The sequence below is a fragment of the Leucopleurus acutus genome, assembly GCF_964270905.1.
Source record: "Leucopleurus acutus genome assembly, chromosome: 4".
In the NCBI taxonomy this organism is placed as follows: Eukaryota; Metazoa; Chordata; class Mammalia; order Artiodactyla; family Delphinidae; genus Leucopleurus; species Leucopleurus acutus.
This window is the reverse complement of record NC_139146.1, coordinates 62,107,603-62,130,420: the sequence shown is the minus strand read 5'-3', so window position 1 is coordinate 62,130,420 and position 22,818 is coordinate 62,107,603. Positions and strand designations below refer to the sequence as shown.

The window sequence follows — 22,818 nt, the reverse complement described above, 5'->3', positions numbered from 1 at the left end:
TATCAAAAAAACAAACAACACAATCTGAAAATGGTCAGAAGACCTAAATAGACATTTCTCCAAAGAAGACATACAGATTTCCAACAAACACATGAAAGGATGCTCAACATCACTAATCATTAGAGAAATGCAAATCAAAAGCATAATGAGGTATCACCTCACAGCAGTTAGAAGGGCCATCATCAAAACGTCTACAAACAATAAATGCTGGAGAGGGTGTGGAGAAAAGGGAACCCTCTTGCACTGTTGGTGGGAATGTAAGTTGATACAGCCACTATGGAGAACAGTATGTAGGTTCCTTAAAAAACTAAATATAGAACTACCATACGACCCAGCAATCCCACCTCTGGGAATATACGCAGAGAAAACCATAATTCAACAAGAGTCATGTACCACAATGTTCACTGCAGCACTATTTACAATAGCCAGGACACAGAAGCAACCTAAGTGTCCATTGACAGATGAATGGATAAAGAAGATGTGGCACATAGATACAATGGAATATTACTCAGCCATAAAAAGGAAAGAAATTGAGGTATTTGTAGTGAGGTGGATGGACCTAGAGTCTGTCATACAGAGTGAAGTAAGTCAGAAAGAGAAAAACAAATACCGTATGCTAACACATATATATGGAATTAAAAAAAAAGTTTCTGATGAACCTAGGGGCAGGACAGGAATAAAGACACAGCTCTAGAGAATGGACTTGAGGATATGGGGAAGGGGAAGGGTAAGCTGGGACAAAGTGAGAGAGTGGCATGGACATATATACACTACCAAATGTCAAATAGATAGCTATTGGGAAGCAGCTGCATAGCACAGGGAGATCAGGTCGGTGCTTTGTGACCACCTAGAGGGGTGGAATAGGGAGGGTGGGAGGGAGGGAGATGCAAGAGGGAAGAGATATGGTGATATATGTATATGTATTGCTGATTCACTTTGTTATAAAGCAGAAACTAACATACCATTGTAAAGCAATTAAACTCCAATCAAGATTATTAAAAAAATAAGATATGCTCTACATGAAGGTATTTTAAATACCAAGTAATAACATTATGTTACTCAGAAACGTGTAACAAAGAAACTTTCCAGTATCTGGATGGATAAAAAGTCAAGGATGATATAAATTCTATTTTTTAAGTTTAAATTTTTTGTTCTAATGTTTATTATCGCCTAATATCTTAAAGTTCAACAAATTTGACGCTTTTTCCTCCTTTGATCCGAAAGACCTTCTCATCCATTCAGTGGAAATAAACTTTGAACTCATTTAAAAACAATAAAATAAAAAGAATTTGTAACAGATTTCCTAGGAGGCTTGGTTAAGGGATCCACCTGGAGCTACATGAAGCAGAGCCAATGCATCTTTCCAGCACCCAGAGACCAAGGCTGGCCCCATCCTCTCTGCCACCTCACAGAGGCTTTCCTGTCTAGCCAGGTCACATGTTTAAATGGCTTTTTCCTCTCTTGTATGGGTATTATTTCCAAGGTTTGGGGCCATTTGCCACCTGCTTCCTCTGAATATCTGACTATTATGTCTCTCATCCCTTTCCATTCTAGTTCCCAGGGACCCAGGCAGCCAGTAGAGGCAGGTTAGGCTGCACACCTTTCTACATCATTAGGACGCTGAACAATTGCTGAATTTAAAAAACAAAACAAAACACTGATCAGGTTCGTTTTTAACAAACCGACATATACATCCAAGTGAATATTGACACACCCTCTTTCCCAACAATGTTGGAAATATTTTTGGAAACTTCTCTTAGAATCACTTTTAAAAATAAATGGAATCCAAAAAAATAAAAATATAAATGGAATCAATGAATGGGATACTACCCAAATAAACAGTGAAAAATCCTTATCTTTTGTGGGTAAAGTTGGTTTGTGGAGCTAAGTCTAGATAACATGCTGGCTGCACATGATATTGGCCCCCATATGTTCCCTGATCTCATTGTCTACCAAGGCTGATGCTCAGCAGAGACACACAGGTGCAGCTTACTGGCTGCCGATAGACAGTATCTGTTCTGGTTGTTTGGTGCCTGCTATACTGGGGTGTTACATTTTGTGAAAATTGCCGTCTCCATCCGTTCTCCACCACACTGACCTTGTTGCTCCTTGGGCACCTAAGGCATGCTGTGCCTCTGGACCTTTGCACTTACTGCTTCTTCTTTGCATGCACTTCTTGGCAGAAATGTTTGTCCTCCATGTTATCTCGCTGGCTCCCTTCTTCCCTTCCGTGCATGGCTCTGTTCAACTATCTCATCAGGCAGACCTTCTCTGACCACTCATTGATGGGAAAGTAATTCTGCCCATTACTCTTTCTCCTTACCTTGCTTCATTTTTCTTCATGGTATGCATCATCCCAAGGACTTTACAAAGTTTACAAAGATATTTTAAAGATATTTTAATTTATTTGCTTTTTTCACATGATTCCTCCATTAGAACATGAAACCCATGACAGTAGGGGTGATGTGTATGTTAAATAAACAGTTATTTAACATAGTTAAATTCTGTATCATCTGGGCTTAGAACGGTGTCTTGCATGTAGAAAGCCCTCAATAAATATTTGTAAAATGACTGTTGTGAATTTCTGATTAAAAACAGGGTCTGACTGTAAAGCAAGAAGGCATGCCTCCTAACTCATAAGCTTATTTCTGATGATAATTCTACAAAAGCACTTTTAAAATGTTTGTAACAACCATGGCCTCTTAAGATGTCAACCTTGACAGCTGGAAATAAACATTCTGGTTTAATATAAACAAATAGAAATGTTTCCCAACTGTATCATCATGTCACACATCTTTCCCTCTTCTAATTGAGTGGGCAACAAGATACCACTGGCAGATGAGGGTTTTGTTTGTTTGTTTTTAATGACTGCCAGCTAGCTGAGCCAGGCTTGATGTCACCTCTTCAACTCGCTGAGTTGTCAGCATCTGCTAGGTAAGGAGATAATGGAGCTAATAAATAACAACAAGGATAAAAATAAACCTAGTTAACACTTAATGAGGACTTATTATGTGCCAGGCAAGTGATAAGCATTTCACAAGCTTTATCTTATTTAAGCCTCATAAGAATCCTATGTTCAATTTTAGAGAAAATTTCTCTAATTGTGGCTTTGCTTAAATAACTTGCTTAAGGTCACCGAGTCAGAAAATGGCACAGAGCAAGGTCTCAAACTCAAGTGTTTCCAGCTCCAGATTGTGAGACTTTAGGCTCGATTACTCACTAGTCCCCGTGTGTATCCTGTGTTGCATGTACACACATGATGAATCCCATCACACCATTCAGGGTGGAGATGCAACCCCTTCTATCCAGGAGTTTATATTCAACCACCTCACCCAAAGGCACAAGTTTGTCAACCTAAAAGTCTCATCTGTAGTCCTCAAGAAGAGGATGTTTATGCTTATTTCATCCTACTCACACTCTCCAGTTTTAATACTGAACAGGTGGGAAGGGTTTCTAAATCCTGGTGAGGCTTCCCACTGACTTGGTTGTCCTCTGCTGTACTTTCGACATTCCAATAATCAACAGTGTTCACTTCCGCAGTACGCTGCAGTTTCAGAAGTGCTTCTCCATCCATTATCATGACAAAGATCTGAGTCAAGGATGCCAGGGGATATTATCATCATTTTTCCGACGATAGAGTAATTGTTCACAAAGGTAGGAGGCAGAGCTAGAGCACACACTTCCTCTTCTTAAAAACAAATAAAACAAAATGGAACTGCTGTGGAGTTTAAAGAAATGGAGTAATGTAATGTTGAAGCTGAAAGATGTCCCAGAAGCCCTGTGTTTCATCTACCTCATTCTACAGATGAGGAAAGAGTCCCAGGGAGAACTGCCCAAGGTAGCAGAGGTACTGTCCAAACCAAAAGTAGAAGGCAAAACGTTTCAGTCCATTTCATGCCTCCTAACCACAGGTCGCCTCTAGGACACAAACATTATACTACACGCACACACAAGGCTATTAGAAAACGAGAAAGTTCTCTAGCGAAAACGCTCAAATCTCTCCAACTTTTAAATGGCTGATACGCAAGCCTGACTGTGCATGATTTAAATGGAGCACAAAATGAAACTTGCCATAAAGATAATGTTACAGAAAGTGGCAAGGTTCCTTACTGGTCCCCAAAGTCACAGTGCAGCTAGACCATAACATTAGCAGTATTTGATTTCTCACTGTTTTTGTGAGAATTGCATGGGAACTTAAAACTACACTGCTGTTGTCTGGTTTCATGGCAGAAATCTCTTCTTATCTCATCATCCTTCAGTCCCTGCTTTCCTGAGAGGAAGAAGCCCTTCTCCACCAATTTTCCTCTCCCTTGGGTGGCTACAGCAAAAAATCAGGAGCTGTATTCATGGAATGTGGCTTCATGGAAGGTCTAGCTTGGGGGATGGGGTATGCACGGTTGGGTTTCTACAACCATCCCTGTAGGGACCTAGTCTCACCCAGAAGAGCAGGGGAGTCGTACAGGTATGAGGAGTTTGGGTATATTGCCAGAAAGAGGGTTGGCTCTGCTGGAGGTGAGGGTGGGAGGCGACAGGGACTGCAACTTAGGGGAATGGGTTCTGTGCACTAGAGCTTGTCCTGCAGGAACTCCTGGGAAAGCTGGATCTGTGGGTAGACTGCCCCCACCTCCTCTCCACTTTCATCTCTCTTAATATGACTTTGAATTCAACAAGTCTTTCTTGAGCACCTACTCTGTGTGACTACTCAATATTAATTATTTTACTGGAAACTACTTAATATTGGCTTAGAGTCAGTTTAAGATTCATGTATTTGGAAGAGTTTTAAGAAAAGAAGAACGCTCTGTTTCTATGTAGGGCTCACTGTGTGTATATGACATTAGAATTTAGTCCTCAGAACTCCGTAAGATATACTGATACAATATAGATGTTTTTAGTTCTGACAGAAAAGGAAGATTGACATTCTAGACCCTGCCCCAGGTCACACAACAGGTAAACATTTGGCAGTACTGAATCTAGGATGCTAGTGATGTGATTCTTGGATGCCGTGGTATCGCATGAAACTCCTGGCCTAGAAACCTGTACTGCCCTGCCCCCATGAGCAGGTGCTGGCAGAGAAGCAACTTACTTACGCATTTTGAGGTCAGCAGAGTGTAAAAAGGAGCCCCTCCCTCCCGCTTATACACCCACTAGAGCCGCCTGCAGAGCATGGGTCCGTTCTGCTCCTATCCTATCAGCAAAAGTGAAACTTTTTTTTTCTTTTTGACACAGCTGAGATAGATTGTAAGTTTCCAAAAGGAAAATGGCAAGGAACGACAAAAAGAAAAGATTAGAAAATAAGAACTGAATCCAAAGAGTGAGTTTCAAATATTTAAAAATCTTGGTAGAAGTACCAAAGCATTTGGCTAACCCCTCGATTTCCTTTCTTTTTTAAATAATCATACAAGGTACATCCAGGATGGCAGGCTCCTGGCTTCCCTCCGCCCTGCGGATGCTCAGCGTTCTGGCTCTCCTGCCCCAAGAGGGGGGACTAGACCGCCGAAGTACCTAGCTCTTTCCAAGGAGTACCAAACTCAAAGTTCAAAAGCAAACATTGTTTCTGTTTCAAAATTCTTAGATGCCAGGGCCTTCTCTCTCAATTCCATGCTACTCTGAGATTCATAGGGCAGAATTAGTGCACAGATGAATTAACCCTTTCCAGATTCAAGTTATCATCCATCTACCCCTGGCTGTATTTATGCACTGGTTCACCTAAGAGCTCCATCTCCTCCCTTCTCTTCATGCCTCCTCTCTACTCTCCTCCACTCCAAACTTCAACAGGAATGCCTACGTTATTTCCTCGATATAACGCAGGCTTACAGTAACATTTACAGGCACACAAGAATGATCAACTTATATAAGGGTTGGGGCATTCTACCATAGCAGCCACTTGGAATGAGACAGTTTTCAATCATACATGAGATTTGTATTGAAATCCTTCCTAGATAAAGATGGCTGCTCATTTTTTTTTTTTTTTAACAACAGTGGTCCTTCCCACATAAATGTGGCCACAACATGCTCTTCGGAACATCTGTGGCAAAGCAAACTGTGCATCAAGGCCTAAAAGACGAACAGGAGTTAAAAAAATGACCTATGAACCTTCATGTAGATTTAAAGCAACATTAAAGGGACTCTATGTGTGAAAGAAACGATTTTTAGTATAAGATTTTAGTACATCTTACATTAAAAGGAGAAAGTGCTAACTTTTTATTCTCTTTGAATGTCGTTTTATTGAAATCTGCTTGCTACGTATGGTTTCAAAAGAGGTTTTTTTCCCAGATAACTTTTTTGAAAGTAAGTTATAAGGTGGGGCTGCTCTTTTATTTAAAGATGTAACATTAACTTAATGCCTCATAATTTGGGCTGAACTTAGGTGTTAAACCAACATTTAAAAAATACACTGTTTTATGTCATCCGTTCTAGCTAAAAGCTTACATGATTATATAGGTGGCATAATTTAGGAACAATGACACATTTCATGTCACAATTTACAAAAGAGCAGTGATTCAAGTAATTCTCATTCCCTTGTAACCTTATGCCTCTTTTCTGTATGCCTAGGGCTTTTAGCAAATTCTGATCTAGAATGTTTAAGCCCTCCTTATCTTTCAGGCATTGTCTTAGGTGCTTATTTATTTCTCATGCTAGCCCTCTAAGGTAGTTACCATTGTTGTTATTCCGTGAGATGTTACGGCAAAAACCAAACGAACTTTTTGGTCAACCCAATATTATGCTCAAAAGTCAGCAGTTTGAGGGACAATGAAGCTTGAGGAAATTAAATGCTTTACCAAGATTATAACAAATCTCTGGATGCAAATCCAGATGTGCCCCCCAAATTCTTTCACCTTAGCCAGCCCACACTATAGTGCATTTGTTTCATTTTATGCCTTTTGCTTATCTATTACTGCATAACAAATTAAAACAATCCTCACTCATTTTTCTCTTGGATCTGCAATTTGGGCGGGGCTTGGTGGGGAGGGAGTTTCTGTTCCATACACCACTGGTCTGCCGGGAGGACTCTGCTGGGGGTGGGCGGAGGGTGGGGGGTGGGGGTGCTACCGCTCACTTCTCTTAAGGGATCTTTTCAGGGGTGGCTGGGGTCTAAGGAACAAGTGTTTCAAAGACAGAAAATGAAGTGACCAATTTCTAAAAGCCTGGCCCAGCTATTTCTTCTGTATCCTATTGGCCAAAACCAGTTAGAGAGCCCAGATTCGAGGAAAGACGTCATAGATTCCACCTGTCAAAGGGAGGAGTACCAAAAAATTGGGGGGCCACATGACAAAAGCCTCTCCCTTTATAAGATTTACTAGTTCGGAGTGATTTCGTTAAATTGTGAAATTCCTATTTTATGAATGCAATAATCCCCCACAAGTTTGCATATACATACCTACCAACGGTAGCTTCTCAGAGGTGGGAAGGTCTTACACTTTTCCTGCATATTCCTTTTTCTGTTATTACAGTGGGTTCTCTACAAAGGTTATTTGGGCTTCCGAAGAGAGTGACCCTGGGCTTAAGAGGGAGCTTTTATTTTCATGTCTTCTTTTCGGTGGTCTCCGCAGAGAGACTGCTTCTCATCACCTGCAGCTGGACCAGTTTCCCCGCTGGCCACTCCACTGCAGTAGAGAGGGCTCTCTCTTAGATTTGACGCATCTTGGTCTTTCCCTTTTAACAAAACTTGACCAGTTCATGCCTGACTGGGATATCAGATATGACAGTTTGATTCCAATTATTCCAATTGACCTTTGCGCACAAACATCCCTCTCACAGCCAGTGTTTGCCTTGATATTTTTGGCAGCTGTGTTGGTCCTGCCTCCTAGATGGATGAGTCTAAAAAAATAAAGGCAGCAGCATGTGTCTCTTACTTCCTTTGTAACTCTCCACACCAATCAGTTAGGAGTTTGGTGTATACAATGCCTATCTAACCAATAGTGCAGCTGATGCTTAGAATAAAATCTAAAGAAAATATATTCAGGGGCAAGAATATCTCTGAATGATACTATACATAACGGATCAGATTCAGCATTATGAAGGATACCCTTTCAATTCTGTGATTTCATTTCTGAGTTAGATTCTGCACTTGGAATCACTCTTGGAATAAGACACCTGACATCTAGGCTTTGCTCTCTGTTTTGAGTGTACCCCCACGTCAAAGTCTTTGAAATATTCTGGATTGAAAATGAGATTTCAAGGAAGTATTTAATTGGAAGTGGGTATTATTCCCTTTGAATTGCATCCAAAGCTGCAGTTTTTTAACCTTTCAGTAACTTAGTATCACACAAATCTTTTTCTAATTATACAACAGCCAACATATGTTAATTTGTTGAATGAATTCTGTTTAATTACAGCAAAAAATATGATGGAAACTAAGCTCTGAAGAAGTTATACAAAAGAATCTTTAAGTTAATATCATTTTCTTTTAGATTGTACGTAACTCAGCACCTATGAATCCTTGTGAGCCATCTACTACAAGTTTTACTTTTATTTAAATCACACGACCATGAAGAACGAGACTTAAAAGAATTTCCTGAGTTGAAAAGAACAGTCCGCTTACTTTATCAAACTCGACTGCTTTGTAGATGAGTGCCTGTTACCCTGTAGGAATTCTATCATTTGCCATCTTAAAAGGTGTTTGTGAGTTTGTACTTTTTAGTTGTATATTGCAGCATATCAATGTACCCCAAAACCTAGTGGTTTAAGACAAATTATTTCTAGAGAGATAAAGTGACTTTTCCCAAAGCCCTGCTAAGCACTTACCTTATAAAAGTATTCTGATACGGATATTTGCATGGAATTTCTGCTTTTATATATAAGGTATGTAACACCCTATAGCTCACTGTCTCCTCTTCTTTGTATTAAGCTATTTCACTGGGATATAGTTTGGGGTATGTCAAACTAGATGATCTGATTTAAATGATCCTGGGTAACTGAAGGCTTCCACCATGTACAAATGCTAAAATCGAAATAAGTGAATATTCGTGCTAGGGAAGAGAAGCCCTTCTGGAGCAGAAGACTCCTGGACTCTCTTTACTGCCCCGCTTACCCTCTCCAGAATCGGGTGGGAAGTTAAAGGGTGACTTGTTTGACTGGAAAATGTGGGTGGCAAGCTCCACCCACCTGCTCACCCCTCTCCCTGGGGAAGTGACCCGTCTGTCCACAGAGAGCGTGGCTGTGCTCCCCGCTCCAGACTCCTGTTCTGTGGAGCAGACCCTCCGTCCCTCACCCTCCCCAGCCCCACTGCCAGTGTGGGGGCAGAAGACTGTCTCATTCCGATGTTTAGTGCTAGGAAGCCCAAAAGCATCCTCTGGTGTTACCTTTGTCAGCAAAAATGGTGATAATTTGATCTCCTATCTGCAAACTCTTTGGTCTTTGTTCCCTCAGTTCAGAATTCGGGGGGATCTAGAAGGGTACAGTTTACAGAGTCACTGTCAAGCCTCAACAACTCATCATCATCACAACAGCAGCTATTCTGATTAGTAACTCTTGTTGAGCACTTGCTATGTGTCAGGCTATCAGTTTACTACATTCTCACGTGTTATCTCATTTAATCTAATTAGGACAAAGCCGAGCCAAAGAAACCACACGATATAACTGGGACTTTCAGTGGCTTTCATAGTTGGCCACCATGAAATCCTCCCCTCCCTGCATGCACGTGCCTCACCCCACATCACGAGATGGGGTCTCCTTCCCCTCCCTGTGACTCTAGGCTCACCTTAATGACTCACATAGATAGGACACAGGGGCAGGGAAAGGGACATTTTGGGACTTCGGAGGCCAGGCCTGAAGAGGCCCAGCAGATTGCGCTTCCTTTCTCTGGGGAAGCCAATCCCCTACAATGAATCCTGGATGATGAGAATAAGCTGGAGCGAGGGAGCCCTCATGGAGGAGCACAGAGGAGCCAGACACAGGAGTGAGAAATGTGTAAACCAGTAAATCACTGGTTTAAGTCACTGCGTTTTGGGGCAAGTTGATACACAGCAACAGACAACTGAAACAAAATACAAACTTGCAGACACCCTTTAAAATGGCAAATGCACCATTGCTACGGTGTAACAAGAATTTTTAAAGATCAGTAGATGATTTATGAAACCATCAAGTCACGATCTATTTGGACACAGAGTACCTCTATGGTCCAAGTCACGCTTTCTTAAATGTCATTCTAAATGAGCCACTTTCAAGGGACAAACGATACCATCCCCTCAAGACATCAGCGCCACTCTTATTCAAAAGGATAAAAGCTCTTCGTTGAATAATCAAGGTGATCCCTCTCTATTCCCTGTAGAGATCTCGCCATCTCTATGCCTCATATTCCATTACCGTAGAGAACAGTTTCTACACCCTGGCTCTCCACTCCTTCCTCTGGGGGGCCCTCCCAACCCCGCATCCTCAGCCCCAAGCTGGCGTACTCACCCTCATTGTCCCTTTAACGCTCTGCTCGTATTTTAGCTCAGTGCCCATCACATATAATTTATGATTCACGTAAACTCTGTGAGAGCAGAGACCCGCCTGTTTTGTTACTGTTGTATTCTAAGCACAGAACAGCACCCGTATGGAGTGGGTGCTTCATTCATTGGCTTATTAGTGGTTGAATAAGTGAATGAGTGAATATGCCTTCCCTCCCACCCCGGGCCAGATACTGTTTCTTGGGGTTGAACATCCGATAGCACTTCTTTCATTCTCTCCCTTGTGATGGAGGGGCTGGAAGCCTGGAGGGTCCTAGTCGTACTTGTGGCCAGGGTCCGAATGCAATCCCGTTCTGCCAGATGGACAATCTGTGTGAGATCTGGAGGGCAAGGGGAACCAGGGAGGTTCTTCTGCCACCAGCTGTGGTTGACACTCGGGTTCAGCGCGTGCTTGTAGAAGCCAGCCAGCTACCCAGTCCCCAGCGGCAGCTGTGATCCTGGCGGTGGCTTCTACATTTTCCTGCCCTCTAGGTGACAGCTTTGGCAATGGGACCTAAATGCCTAATGGTGCCCCTGACTTTCACTCCTTCAACCCTTACACTGTTTCCTACAGTATCTGGAACGGCTTTTATTTTTACTACTGAGTTCTGATAGCTTCACAGACGGCATTCCCTTGAGGGCACGAAATGCCTTGTTCCTCTCCGCATATCCATACCTGCAGTGTCTGGATCACAGTGGAAACTAATAAAGATGATAAGGATAATAATAGCAAACAATGTTTAGTAAGTGTCCAGCACTGTTCCAAGTGCTTTACGTCTATTAGCTTATTTAATCTACTCAATAACCCTGTGAGGCAGGTACTACTGTCTTCTTTTAGAGATTATGAAACTGAGAACAAATAAGTTAAACAACTTAAGAAATCACTGCATTACACGGTGGACTGAGGAGTCGTCAAACCTGGCTAGTTTGGCTCTCAAGTCTGTACTTGTATCTAGTATTCTCTACTGCCTGAATAATGTTTGCTGAAGGACTTGAAGACTCAACCACTAAAATTTTATAATTCATTTATTATAAATGTCCTGTGTGCATTTATCATAAAAGAGCCAGCCGTTCACGATATTTTCCTTTAAGACTCTCAACTTTGAAAGATATTCTTGCAGCATCAGAAGAGTATATAAATGCTTCTTGTGCTTAACTATTTTTTCTAATGACTCATAAAAACAATGAAAAAATAAGGAGCCTGGATATTAGCATTGTAGGAAAGGTAAGAAGAACCATGGTAAAGAATATTCATAGGTTTCTTGCGAATTTCTTGACACACATCGTTCTGCCTCTTGTCTGGGAGCACAAGCTAAAGCCAATGGCCATTGGATGCAGCAACTGTAGGGATTATCTCTCTCTTGTTACTGCGGCTTCTGCCAATTGGAGAATAAGCTTTCCCACCAAGACTCCAAAGGAATGGAGAAGAGAGTTGGGGAAGATGCAAAGACGAGTAAAGTAAAAAGTCTAAGTGGGAATGGACTCAGCATCCAATCATTAACATTGTAGACAAAAGTGCACAATCTTCAAAGATGACCAGTGCATAAATCTGTGTGTGTGGGGGTGGTGAGGGGATGGGAAACAAACAAAAGAGGCATTGGAGGTATCTTTCTCTCCACTCCAGATGTCTCCTGACACACAGAGAGATCTACTAGTAGCCGTGGACAGGGCCGGCACTTATTCCTCAGGGGACAAGTGTCTTTATCTGATGGATGCATTTGGAAGGAAAATCTGAGCACAAACAGCCCAGCCCCTTCTTTCTCTCTTGTAAGTAAACCTGTCATTCTTCTCAGCTCCTCTGTATCTTAAATTTCAGAGGGCTCAACTCTGTCCATGGGGAGGGGTCTGGACTTTGTCCACTGCTGATAGTGATGGGGAGGGTAAGTCTGTGCAATTCTGAGGTTCAGTACTGGGAAACCCACTTGCCTCAAGTTAAAAGCCACATTCCCCAGTAAAGAGCCACAGCCCTTACCTGCAATTACAAAATCTCCCAGTGTTGAAAACAATTTTTTTCCCCAATTCATCTGGCAGCAAAACCTGAAGTGACCTCAGTCGATGGTGGCAAAACCTGACCTTGATGGACATGACGCCACTTACAGTCCTTATTACCCCACTTAGAGCTATGTGTCCAATACAACAGCCAATAGTCACATGAGTCTATTTAAATTTAAGTCAATTACTGTGAAGTATTAAAAATTCAAATTCTTAGTCATACTAGCCACATTTCAAAAGCTCAGCCGCCATATGTAAACAGTGCTCTCACACAGAATAATGCAGATAAAGACCCTCAGCATTGCAGAAAGTTCTACAGTACAGCACTTAGTCATGTTTTCTTATAAACATATTCATATCTGGTTATCAGATATTAATAATAATAAACAGCATATGCACCATTTTCCCCCTAAATCTAAAAAAATGTGGAATTGCAAAATCGCATCTGGCCCATGGGATCACAGATAAGGAGTACTGGCCTGCTTCAGCTTTTATTAGTTATAAAGGCAATATTTGGTCTTTTTTCAGGTTTAGACTTTACCTATTATGGACTGAAGGACTGTATCCCCCCAAATTCACATGTTGAAGTCCTAACCCCCCACAATGTGATGGTATTTTGGGGTGAAGCCTTTGGGAGATAATGGTTTAGATGAGGTCATGAGGGTAGGGTCCCATGATGGGACTACTGTCCTTAGAAGAAGAGACACGAGAGTTCTCTCTCCCCCATATGAGGATGAGGCAGGGACTGGAGTGATAAAGCCACAAGCCCACAGACATCAAGGACTGGCATCAAAGTAGGAAGAGGCAGAGAAAGTTTCTTCCCTAGAGCCTTCAGTGGGAGCACAGCCCTGCTAACACCTTGATTTCAGGCTCTAGACTCCAGAATCATAAGACTATAGATTTCTGTTGTTTAAAGCCCAATCTATGGTAATTTGTTATGGCAACCCTAGGAAATTAAGACAGATTTTGGTACCAAGAAGTGGGGTGCTGCTCTAACAAATATCTAAGAATGTAGAAACAGTTATGGAACTGGCTAGAGGCTAGAAGCGTTTTGAGGTGCATGCTAGAAAAAGCCAAGAATGCCATGAAGGGACTGTTAAAGGAGACTCTGGTAAGAGCGCAGAAAGAAAAGAGGAGAGCTGGAGAGATGGCTTCTCAGAGAATACATAAACAATCATGACCAGACTATCGACGACAAAGGCCTTCTGGTGACTCTCAGAAATGAGAAACATGTTATTGGACAATGGAGAAAAAGTGACTTATAAAGTAGCAAAGAACTGGCTGAACAGTGTTGTGTGGAAGGTAGAATTTAGAACCAATGAAACTGGATGTTCAGCTGAGGAGATTTCTAAAGAAAGTATTGCAGGATTGGCTTGGTTTCTCCTAACTCTTTATAGTAAAATGAGAAAGAGATGAATTGAAGTAATAACTGTTAAGCAAAAAGGAACCAGAACTTGATGATCTTGAAACTTCTCTGCCTATCCATATTGCAAAAAACATTGTTCTGAAAAGAACAGTAAGGGTGTGGTCACACAACTATTTGGTAAAGAAATGAGTATATGTGTGAAGCATGGACCGTCCCCCCTTAACCCCCCCGCCCAGCAGAAACACGGCCAGTGTGAACTGGAGGAGACAGGTTGACAGAAAGGAAGGCTGTCAGACCTCTTAGGCCCTACAGGACTGGAAACACAGGGCTACTGCCTGTGAACATGTGTTCTTCTTGAAGACAAAGGAAGAATGACCCCAAAGATTCAGAGGTCATCAGGGCTGCCTCCTTGGTTTCAAAGTTGGGGGAGGCATCATCTGGGCTTCAACAGGGGAGGTGGCCTCTGCCTAAAGACTTGGGGGCAGGGCCTCCTGGAGCCTGGGTGGGTGATTCCCTCCCGGCAGAGCCATAAAGGTGAGACTGCCACCCCAGCACATCCAGAAGGCAAAGCATCACATCAAAAAGGATTATTCTAGAGCCTTAAAACCTAACGGCATTTGTCTTGTCAGGTTTCGGATTTGCTTGGAACCCTTCATCCTTTTCTTCCTTCTAATTTTCCCAGTTTTCTCATTCCTTTCGGAACGAAAAACTTTATCCTACGCCTGTCCCCTCATGGTATCTTGGAAGCCTATAACTTATCTAACAGCTTCACAGCTGGAGGGGAATTTCGCTTCACGATGAGTCCTATCTGGAGTCTCACCCACATATTATTTAGCTGAGACTTTGGGCTTCAGACTTGAGAGCTGATACTACAACAAGACAAGGCTTTTGCAGTTATTGGGATGCAATAAATGTATTTGGCATGCCAGGAGGACATGATTTTGTGGGAGAGTCAGGGGCAGAATGTTATGGATTGAGTGTTTGCCCCCCCCCCCAGTTCATATGTTGAAGCCCTAACTCCCAATGTGATCATATTTGGAGGTGGGGCCTTTGGGAGGTAATCAGGTTTAGATGAGATGATGGAAGTAGAGTCCCCAGTATGAGATGTGTCCTTATAAGGAAAGGAGCCTTGGGTAAGAAATGAAGCACAGAAGAGGAATACTATTTAACAGGCCCCTCCAATTTCAGTCACAGGGAGAGAACTGTGCAGGCTCCTCTCCTCTGCATATTCACGGACAATTCGATTCAGGCTAATCACAGTGGATAAATTTATATGTGCTTTAGAACCACTGTTCCAAGGAGGTATAAGTGCCATTCTGGCAGAGAGACAGTGGTTAAACGACTGGAAAAATTCCAAGGATTAATAAAGATGCCACAGATGGGACTGCTACGTTGGTGGGAGGTGGGACTAGATGAAGTCCAAGGTCCGTCCACGCAAGAGAACGGGGGACAGTTACTCCTCTCCCACACTGGTTCTTCTTGAGTGTCCATCACACAGTGGGGACAGGTCTGATGCAGATATGCTTTTGCATAGGAATGTGTCCTTCAGAGTTCAGAAAATCCTGCCATTTCCCTGAATGCTCCTATGGCTACCTTTTCATGGAGGTAAAGTGGGTCAGGGCAGCTATGGTTCCTTCCTGCTACTCAGCTTCTTGTGGCTGTCAGGCTTCAAGAGGAAGGCCAGCATTGTTGACTACAGCCAGCTGACTTTCTTGACCATATGGGTGTTAAGACATTTACAGAAATCAGGCATGAACCTAAGTACCAAGAGAGATGTTTTAAGGCCCCTGTAGGCTCCAGCTTGTTTCATTCTGCTAGATGAGTTCTGCTAGATGAGCTCCAGCTTGTTTCATTCTGCTAGATGAGCTTAACCTGGTGCCTCAGTTTTCTCCTCTGTAAAATAGGGAGAACACCCTCTGGTCTACCATCCTCACAGGGTTTGAGAACGAAAACCGAACTACTGACTGAGCTAACCTATGTTCTAAAAACATGTATTATCCTAATTACTGATAGGGAAATTTCATACAAGCTCTGTAAAGCAATCTAAGGGAGATCCTTTCTGGATTCTTAAAAGTACTGCTATGAGTTCAACACAGAGAAGCTTTTATTTAGAGCATAAACTGGATTCCCGCTTGTAAAGAAAAGCATGAGATAAAATTCTTTGTCTTAATTTGACAGCGGAGAGGCTCTTGAGTATTGGCCAACAATCTAATACGGGATCGCACCAAAACACAACCATTTGCTTCCTGAGTCATATCCATAAAGATCTGGTGGTAAAGTGCTGTCTCTGACAGAGCATTTACGGAGATCGCAAAGCTTCATGTTCAGGCTCTTAAAAAAAATACCTATCTCTGTCTTTTCTATTTAACATACCCTCGGCTCTCCATTTGGGATAAAAGTTGAAGTCCTGTTCCTATTGCAATTTCTCAGGTAAGAGTCACATTTCTGGGCTTTTAAGATCAATGTTCAAGCTGCCCAGCTCAGTGACCAGAAGAAATGATTCACCCCCTCTCTTGTCTGCTGTCCTAATGTTAATACACGCTGAAGCTTCTACTGTATTTCAAGAAATGGGAAAACTTATAGAATCACATGTACTGGCTTAAGAAAAATGACATTAATCTTGAATATTAATTCAATATTAAGCTAACTTGATATAAATCCATTATCACTGATTTTTATCCTAGAAATTACAAATGTAAAGAAAAATAAACTACGAATGATATTAGCAGACTTTTCACTGTATTTAAAAACAACTTGTTTAAAGAAAAGTGTTACTTAACTGGTTTTACATCAGCACACTTAACACTTCTTATGAGGTTTTTTTTTTAAGCTCAGGAAAATTAAATTCTCTCAAATACTGTTTTATCAATATTTTTTAAAGACAACACCGAAAACTTAAGTTGCAAACTTCCTTAGGTCCTTCAACATGCTGCACAGCCCCACAGTTTTCTTTATCCAGATTTAAGTAAAAAATCCTGTAAGACATAGTTCAGATGAAAGTAATTTTAAAGAATGTACTGCAGCTTTCAAAAAGCCTCCTTAATTACTAAGTGCTGTGAAACAGAGTTGTAAATTGATAAGAGGATAGTCATACCCTCCCTCAAAAGTGTACAGCCCTTCTAATACTAATCATTGTGGGTTACCTATTTGATTCTTTTCCCAATCCCTTTGTCATAAGGTGAACTGTACCTGAAATTTCTGCTAGCGTTTTATGAAACAGTAATTTTTTTAGAAAGCTATTTTTTATAGGTCCTCTGAATGCTTTTTACAGGCAACCAGAACCTTGGGTTTTGCAATGATGATTCTATCCATATGACTGTTAACTTTCTTTTTTTCCTTTCCTTCTCTGTCAGAACCAAGGCTTGTTAGAGTGTAGCAAGTTTCCCATCTCACACGCCTATTTCAGTCTCCTATAAACTCATCTTAGGGCCAAACACTTATTTTTCTGGGAAAGAGCAACTCTTACAGTTTTATCCAAGCCAAGTCAAATGCATCCTACTTTTTCTTCACTTACTGGGAATGAAAGTTAACGTTCAGGACTGTGAATTGATAGGCAGTGATGAGAGAAAACCGACCACCCGGAGCTCAGCCGCTGTGGTTTGTGAATGCAATAAATCAACAAGTTTTCATTTAGCAGCTACCAGGGCCCCAGCCTTTAGCTGGAACACGACTGAGAAGGCCAAGTTCTAGACCGGGGCGATCTAGCCCAAGACCCAACTGTAGAGACGGACTCATCCTGAACGCTCCACCTGGAAACCAGCGTCAGCCTGTTTCGGGACCGCACAGCGCGTTTCCCCTCGATCTCTGCGGATCTTGGGTTCACAAGAGTCTCCTTAGCTCCCCAAGACAAAGGGTCCCACTAGCACACCGGCAAGAGGCAAGCCTCGGGGAACCCCATGCTCTCACTTCGCCTCGGCCTGAACAAGTGGCAGAGGAGGGAGCCCCCATTCAGGAATCTGCCGCGGAGCCGAGAGAGCGAGAGGACGTTTCACGATAACCTCGGAGAAGAAACCGCTAAAGGAAAGAAAAACGGGGTGGGGGTGGGGAGTGGCAGGATGAAGCTTCCAGAAGCGTCTGTTAATACCTCGGACATTTCTCAGACCAAGGGAAAAGAACCCAGGGGGCGAGAAATGGGTGTCCCAGGGGAAGTCAGCAGGCAGAAGGAATGAGCGAGGGAAGAAGAAAAGTGATTCAAATTAAAGTCCCAAGCGCTCAGGACAGCCTCGGTATTAGCTAGAGAAAGGGAGCGCCGGGGACGCACGGCGCGCCCGGCTGTGCCATGGCACTCTCTCTGGCTCCGCCGCGTAGACGGATAGAAGGACAGACGGACAAGCGCAAGCAAAGGACTTACCTTCAGGGTTGGCGCTGATGAAGACCCGGACGCTGCGGCCAGCTGGCATCAGGTGAGAAGGCAGGGCGGTGAGGTTCCCAGAGAAAGCCGCCCGCCGGAGCGCAGAGTCCCGGGGACAGGGCAGCTTGGTGCCCGCGCCGGCCGGCCACATCGCCTTCAGGGAGGAAGAGCCGCCGACTCCTGCTTCTCAGGTTCCTGCCCGCGGCTCCGCGGAACGGCTAGGTCAATCCCCGCAGGCGGCGCGGCTCAGAGCCGCTCCGAGCCCGAGGCGACGCGGGCGAGCTCCGTGGCACACACCAACGGCCGGCGGAGAGCGGCCATACGGACCCTCGGGCCCCTCTCACCGCCGCCTCCTGCCCCTCTGGGCGTCAGCCTTCGCTTGTTGCCAGGGCTCAGCGCAGTAGCGGGCGGGAGCGGGAGGTCAGCGTGGCGGCGGCTACGGTCGCGGCGCCTCTTTGCGCCAGGAAGCCGAGCCCATGGCCATGTCCCCGCCCGCGCCCGCCGCTAAAGGAGGGGGCGGTCAACGGGGCCCGGACAGAGAGGGCAAGCGGAGCGGACCAAACTTTATCTACAAAAGGCGTCCGGAGTTTATCGCCAGCCGCCTCCCCTGGGGCACAGGAATATCCCGCGACTTAATTAAATTAAGGGCGGTTCTGTTGCGGGGGGCCTCGGGCTGCCAGGGGTCTCCCTGGCTTCTCTGAGGGCGAGCCCGGGAGCTCCTGGCTGCCTCTTCGGTGGACGACCAGAAAGAAATTAGCCCGAGATTTCTGCTACTCCTCCTCCAACTCTACTAAGGGTCAAACAAGCCCTGAACATTTTCCAAAACGCTCTCATCCCGGCGTCTGCGCGTTTTTTTTTTTGCCTAAGTGCTGGGAATTCCGCCTCAAAGTTAGACGCACCACGGAGCCCGGACTCCCAGGGATCGAAGCACCAAAACTCGGGACCGTCTCGTGCGTCCTGGAGGGAATATCACCGTGGCCGTTTCTCTTGGCGCAGGTGGCGAGTCCTGCCGCTCCGTTCGCTCCCCACGCCCAGCAGAGCCGGGGGTTTTTATAGCGAAGCAGCGCCGCTCACGTGCTCCTCGCCGCGTGCTCACGGAACCTTTTCTAGAGCCGATCTCCGCAGCGAGCCCTCCCGAGGTCTCTAAGTCTCCAGGGGTTATTTCCTGCTCCCACCCGGGCGCATTCCCGGGCCATTCCGCCAGCCCGGAGGCTCCGGGGCCCCGCCGCACGGGAGGATGCCGGGAGCCCCGCGCGCCCTGGCGCGCGCCTGGGCTCCGCAGACCAGTGTGGACTCGGGGGAGCGCCGCCCCGCGCAACGTCCCGCAAAGTGCAGGTGGCCACGGATTGGAGCCAGGTGCGAGAGATCAGAGTTGGCGTGGAGCAGCTTTTCCAAGTTCGTGCAGAGCGTGAGTTGGCTCCACCTGACGCTGATCCAACGTGGCCAGAGCGCATGGGGGGACTGTTGCCTGGGGTCGGGGCGTGAGGTGGACAGTGCAAGGAGTCTGATCCACGTCCGGGGTGACGTGAGATATAAAGGGACCGAGCCATAAAATTGCCATCTCCGGGCCGCACTTCATTGCACCTCGAAAATTCTGCAAATCCCGGGGCACGAAGGAAGTGTGATTGTGCTGTGGGGTGGCGGAAGTGAGCAGGGCGTGCTTAGAGCCTTAACTGGACTTTGGTCTCCAAACCCCTTATGTTGAGCTTTAGGGCAGGAACTCCTGGCTTTTAGAGAGGAAGAATAGCTTTTCCAAATCTTTGAGATTGGGGAGGGACGGGTGGGCACAGGGTGAAGGTAGCTCAACTGCTGGTTTTAGCCTCTCACCTGGGGCTTCTGCTGTAGGCAGCTCCTGGCCTCCTCCTGGCCTGCACTTCTTCTGGGCCCAGCTGGTGGCAGTGAAGTCCTACGCACTGCTGTTTATTTTGTCACCCCGCCGCATCACCAGCACACACTTTCTGGGGTAACCTTTTCGGAGAATTGGGTCTCTGGGTTTTTAAGGCTGCCTCTTCAGTACTGAGAACCAGGGGGGCACACAGCAGTCCTTACTTTGTAATAATTTGATGCAACCAATAAAGAAAACCTTGAACGTGCCCATGTATTAGTTCAGCTGATCCCATTTAGCAAATTATCTCCTTCCTCTCTCCAACCTCATTACTCCCAGGTGGGAACTTTCTTCAGCAGTAAGGACAACTCTCTGAAAGCTCTCCTGATGTCCCAGGAGGTTCGGACTGGGCTCTCTGGAAGAGGTTATGAATATACAGTGTCTATTACAGTATCATCCTTTATGAATATACAGTATTTGTTACTGGAGAAAGGAGAGCCAGGACCACTTTATGCCTGATCTCAGTGTTGTTTATGAGACTGATGAGTTGCCAGATTGTCAAGGGCTCGCCGGCCTTCCTCCTTCTCATCCACCGCCCCGCCCCCCCACCCCGCCTCCTTATCTGGTGGTTTCTCTCTTAAAAATCAAACTAGTGGAGCTTCCCTGGTGGCGCAGTGGTTGTGAGTCCGCCCGCCGATGCGGGGGACGTGGGTTCGTTCCCCGGTCCGGGAAGATCCCACATGCCGCGGAGCGGCTGGGCCCGTGAGCCATAGCCCCTGAGCCTGCGCGTCCGGAGCCTGTGCTCCGCAAGGGGAGAGGCCACAGCAGTGAGAAGCCCGCGTACCGGAAAAAAAAAAAAAAAAAATCAAACTAGTGTCTGTGTCTTCTGACCTTTGTTTCAGATCTCAAAGTGTTTCACTTTCTTAGGATGACTTTGGGATTTTGGGCAGCCTCTATAACCTAATTAAGTGTTCTCGACAGGCCGAAGTTTAGCATCTGCCAGTGTCACTGCAGACCAAGGATGCAGAGGAGAGAGAATTGCACGGTATCTGTGGGACCAAGCTTCCAAAGGCTCCCAGCACAGCCAGCTTTGCGTCAGGTTGAGCCGGCTGCTGTCTTTGGGTTATCAGGGCGGTTTCTACCTAAGGATACCCAACCTCCCCCTGCCCGCCCCCAAACGCACGCTTCTACCTTCTTCCATTCTGTCTCTTGTTAACATTGGATAGCCTAAAAACAGAGATTCATTCATTAGCATGCCGATGGCATAAGGGAAGAGTCACTCATGGTGCAAACATTTTGTTATGAATTAACTAGATCTGTTTCCCACCCTGAGGAACTGTAGGCTGTACAAGTGGAGGGTGGGGAGGGAGAGAAACTGGAAAGGGAAGGGAAAGAGTGGGCATGAATGTGGAAGGCAGGCCCCGACTTACAGTATGGAGACTGCTCTGTTTTTATCTGTTTAAAACACTTTACAAACATGTTATTATTACTCCCATTTTACACACACAAAAAAACAAGGCTCAAAAAAGAGAAATGACTTACCCAAAGTCATATAACTAGTTAATGCTTGAGCCGGGATCCAGGTACTGGGGCCCCTGTCTCAGTAGTCTTTCTAACACAACACCTTTGTTTTCTAATTTTGCCCAGGTCTGACCCTGGCTGGCATCTTTAGTAACCCAAAAAATAGGTGTTCAGGCCTGTGTTCACAGGTGTGGAAGGCTGGTTATCACAGACCAAATAGGAAAGAAGTTCTGCCACAAGATCACACAAGACTAGACTCTTCCAACTTGTAGGATGTTGATCTGATGACAAAGACGTCCAAATTCCTTGTTTTCCTTGGGTCCTGTCTTTTCCTCATAAGACCACAGGTAAACCCATACCATCCCTGAAGTTGGCTGGAGCATCTAGAAAAGCACCTAGAAATAGAAATAGGAAAATAAATGTACATGAAAAATGGGCTTGGGACCAAGCTTGTGATCAGGAACAGGTATTCCCCTCTCCATCCTCTCACTCACCCCGCTTTGCAGGCCAGAGGACCACAAAGAGGTTACTATCTTTATAAACAGTGATGCCAGCCCTTGATAAAACAGGGCTGCTCAAAGGTTAAATTACTGCCAGGTTCATTCTACTCGTAAAGCTAGAAGGATTCCTTGCAGTCAAGGAATCCAACTCCCCTTAGTATATAGATAGCGCCCCTCCCACAAAGTAATTTTATAGAACAGGAGGAAAGAAAACTAATGTCTAATAATATTGATATGTTAAGCGTCTGTAAGCTAGACACTGTATAAAGCTTTTAATAGGTTTCTCATTTAATCCCACTGTATCTGGGATCTGGGCCAAATACCTCTCATCTTCCCACTTGATGCCCCTTCTTGGATACCGTTGTCCCTTGTATACCTCTTGTGATGTATGTGCAGGTTGCTTGTTCCGAAGTCCATGGTATGCAAATGTACCTCACCTTCTTCCCTTTCCTGTGAAAGCTGGTGATTTTTCACCCAGCTGCATGGCTGTATCGCATGTTCAGTTCATTCTGCTTAGATAATGGGTGTGGTGATCATAAAGAACATTGACTCTGACCCAGCAGAAGGAAGATACATCATCCAAACTGTATTTACCTGCATGTACATTTGCATTTCTGTACATCAAATATTCTGGCCTGGATGCTTCTGGACCAGTGTTCTGCATTTTTCCTATTGTGGATAGAAGTGGAAATAGACCCCCTAGTGTTATAAAGATGACCAAATTAACACACCGTACTACCGTATTACACAAAATCTAGCCAGTGAAGCCAACCATGTGTTTTTGTGTTTCCCAAACTTGTAGAAGTGTTTTAAACTTAATGTTACATTAAAGT

At 44.6% G+C, this 22,818-nt stretch overlaps 1 protein-coding gene across 1 annotated transcript in view; it reads right to left on the bottom strand.

The window, feature by feature from the left end:
* NWD2 (NACHT and WD repeat domain containing 2) overlaps positions 1 to 18,290 on the bottom strand; it is a gene marked incomplete at its 5' end in the record, with an annotated part of 203,120 nt that extends 184,830 nt beyond the window's left edge. Inside the window, one exon of the mRNA XM_082838651.1 lies at positions 18,140 to 18,290. Within this exon, the coding sequence (XP_082694777.1) occupies positions 18,140 to 18,290 (151 nt within the window). The remainder of the gene's footprint in view (positions 1 to 18,139) is intronic.
* Positions 18,291 to 22,818: the final 4,528 nt, after the last annotated feature.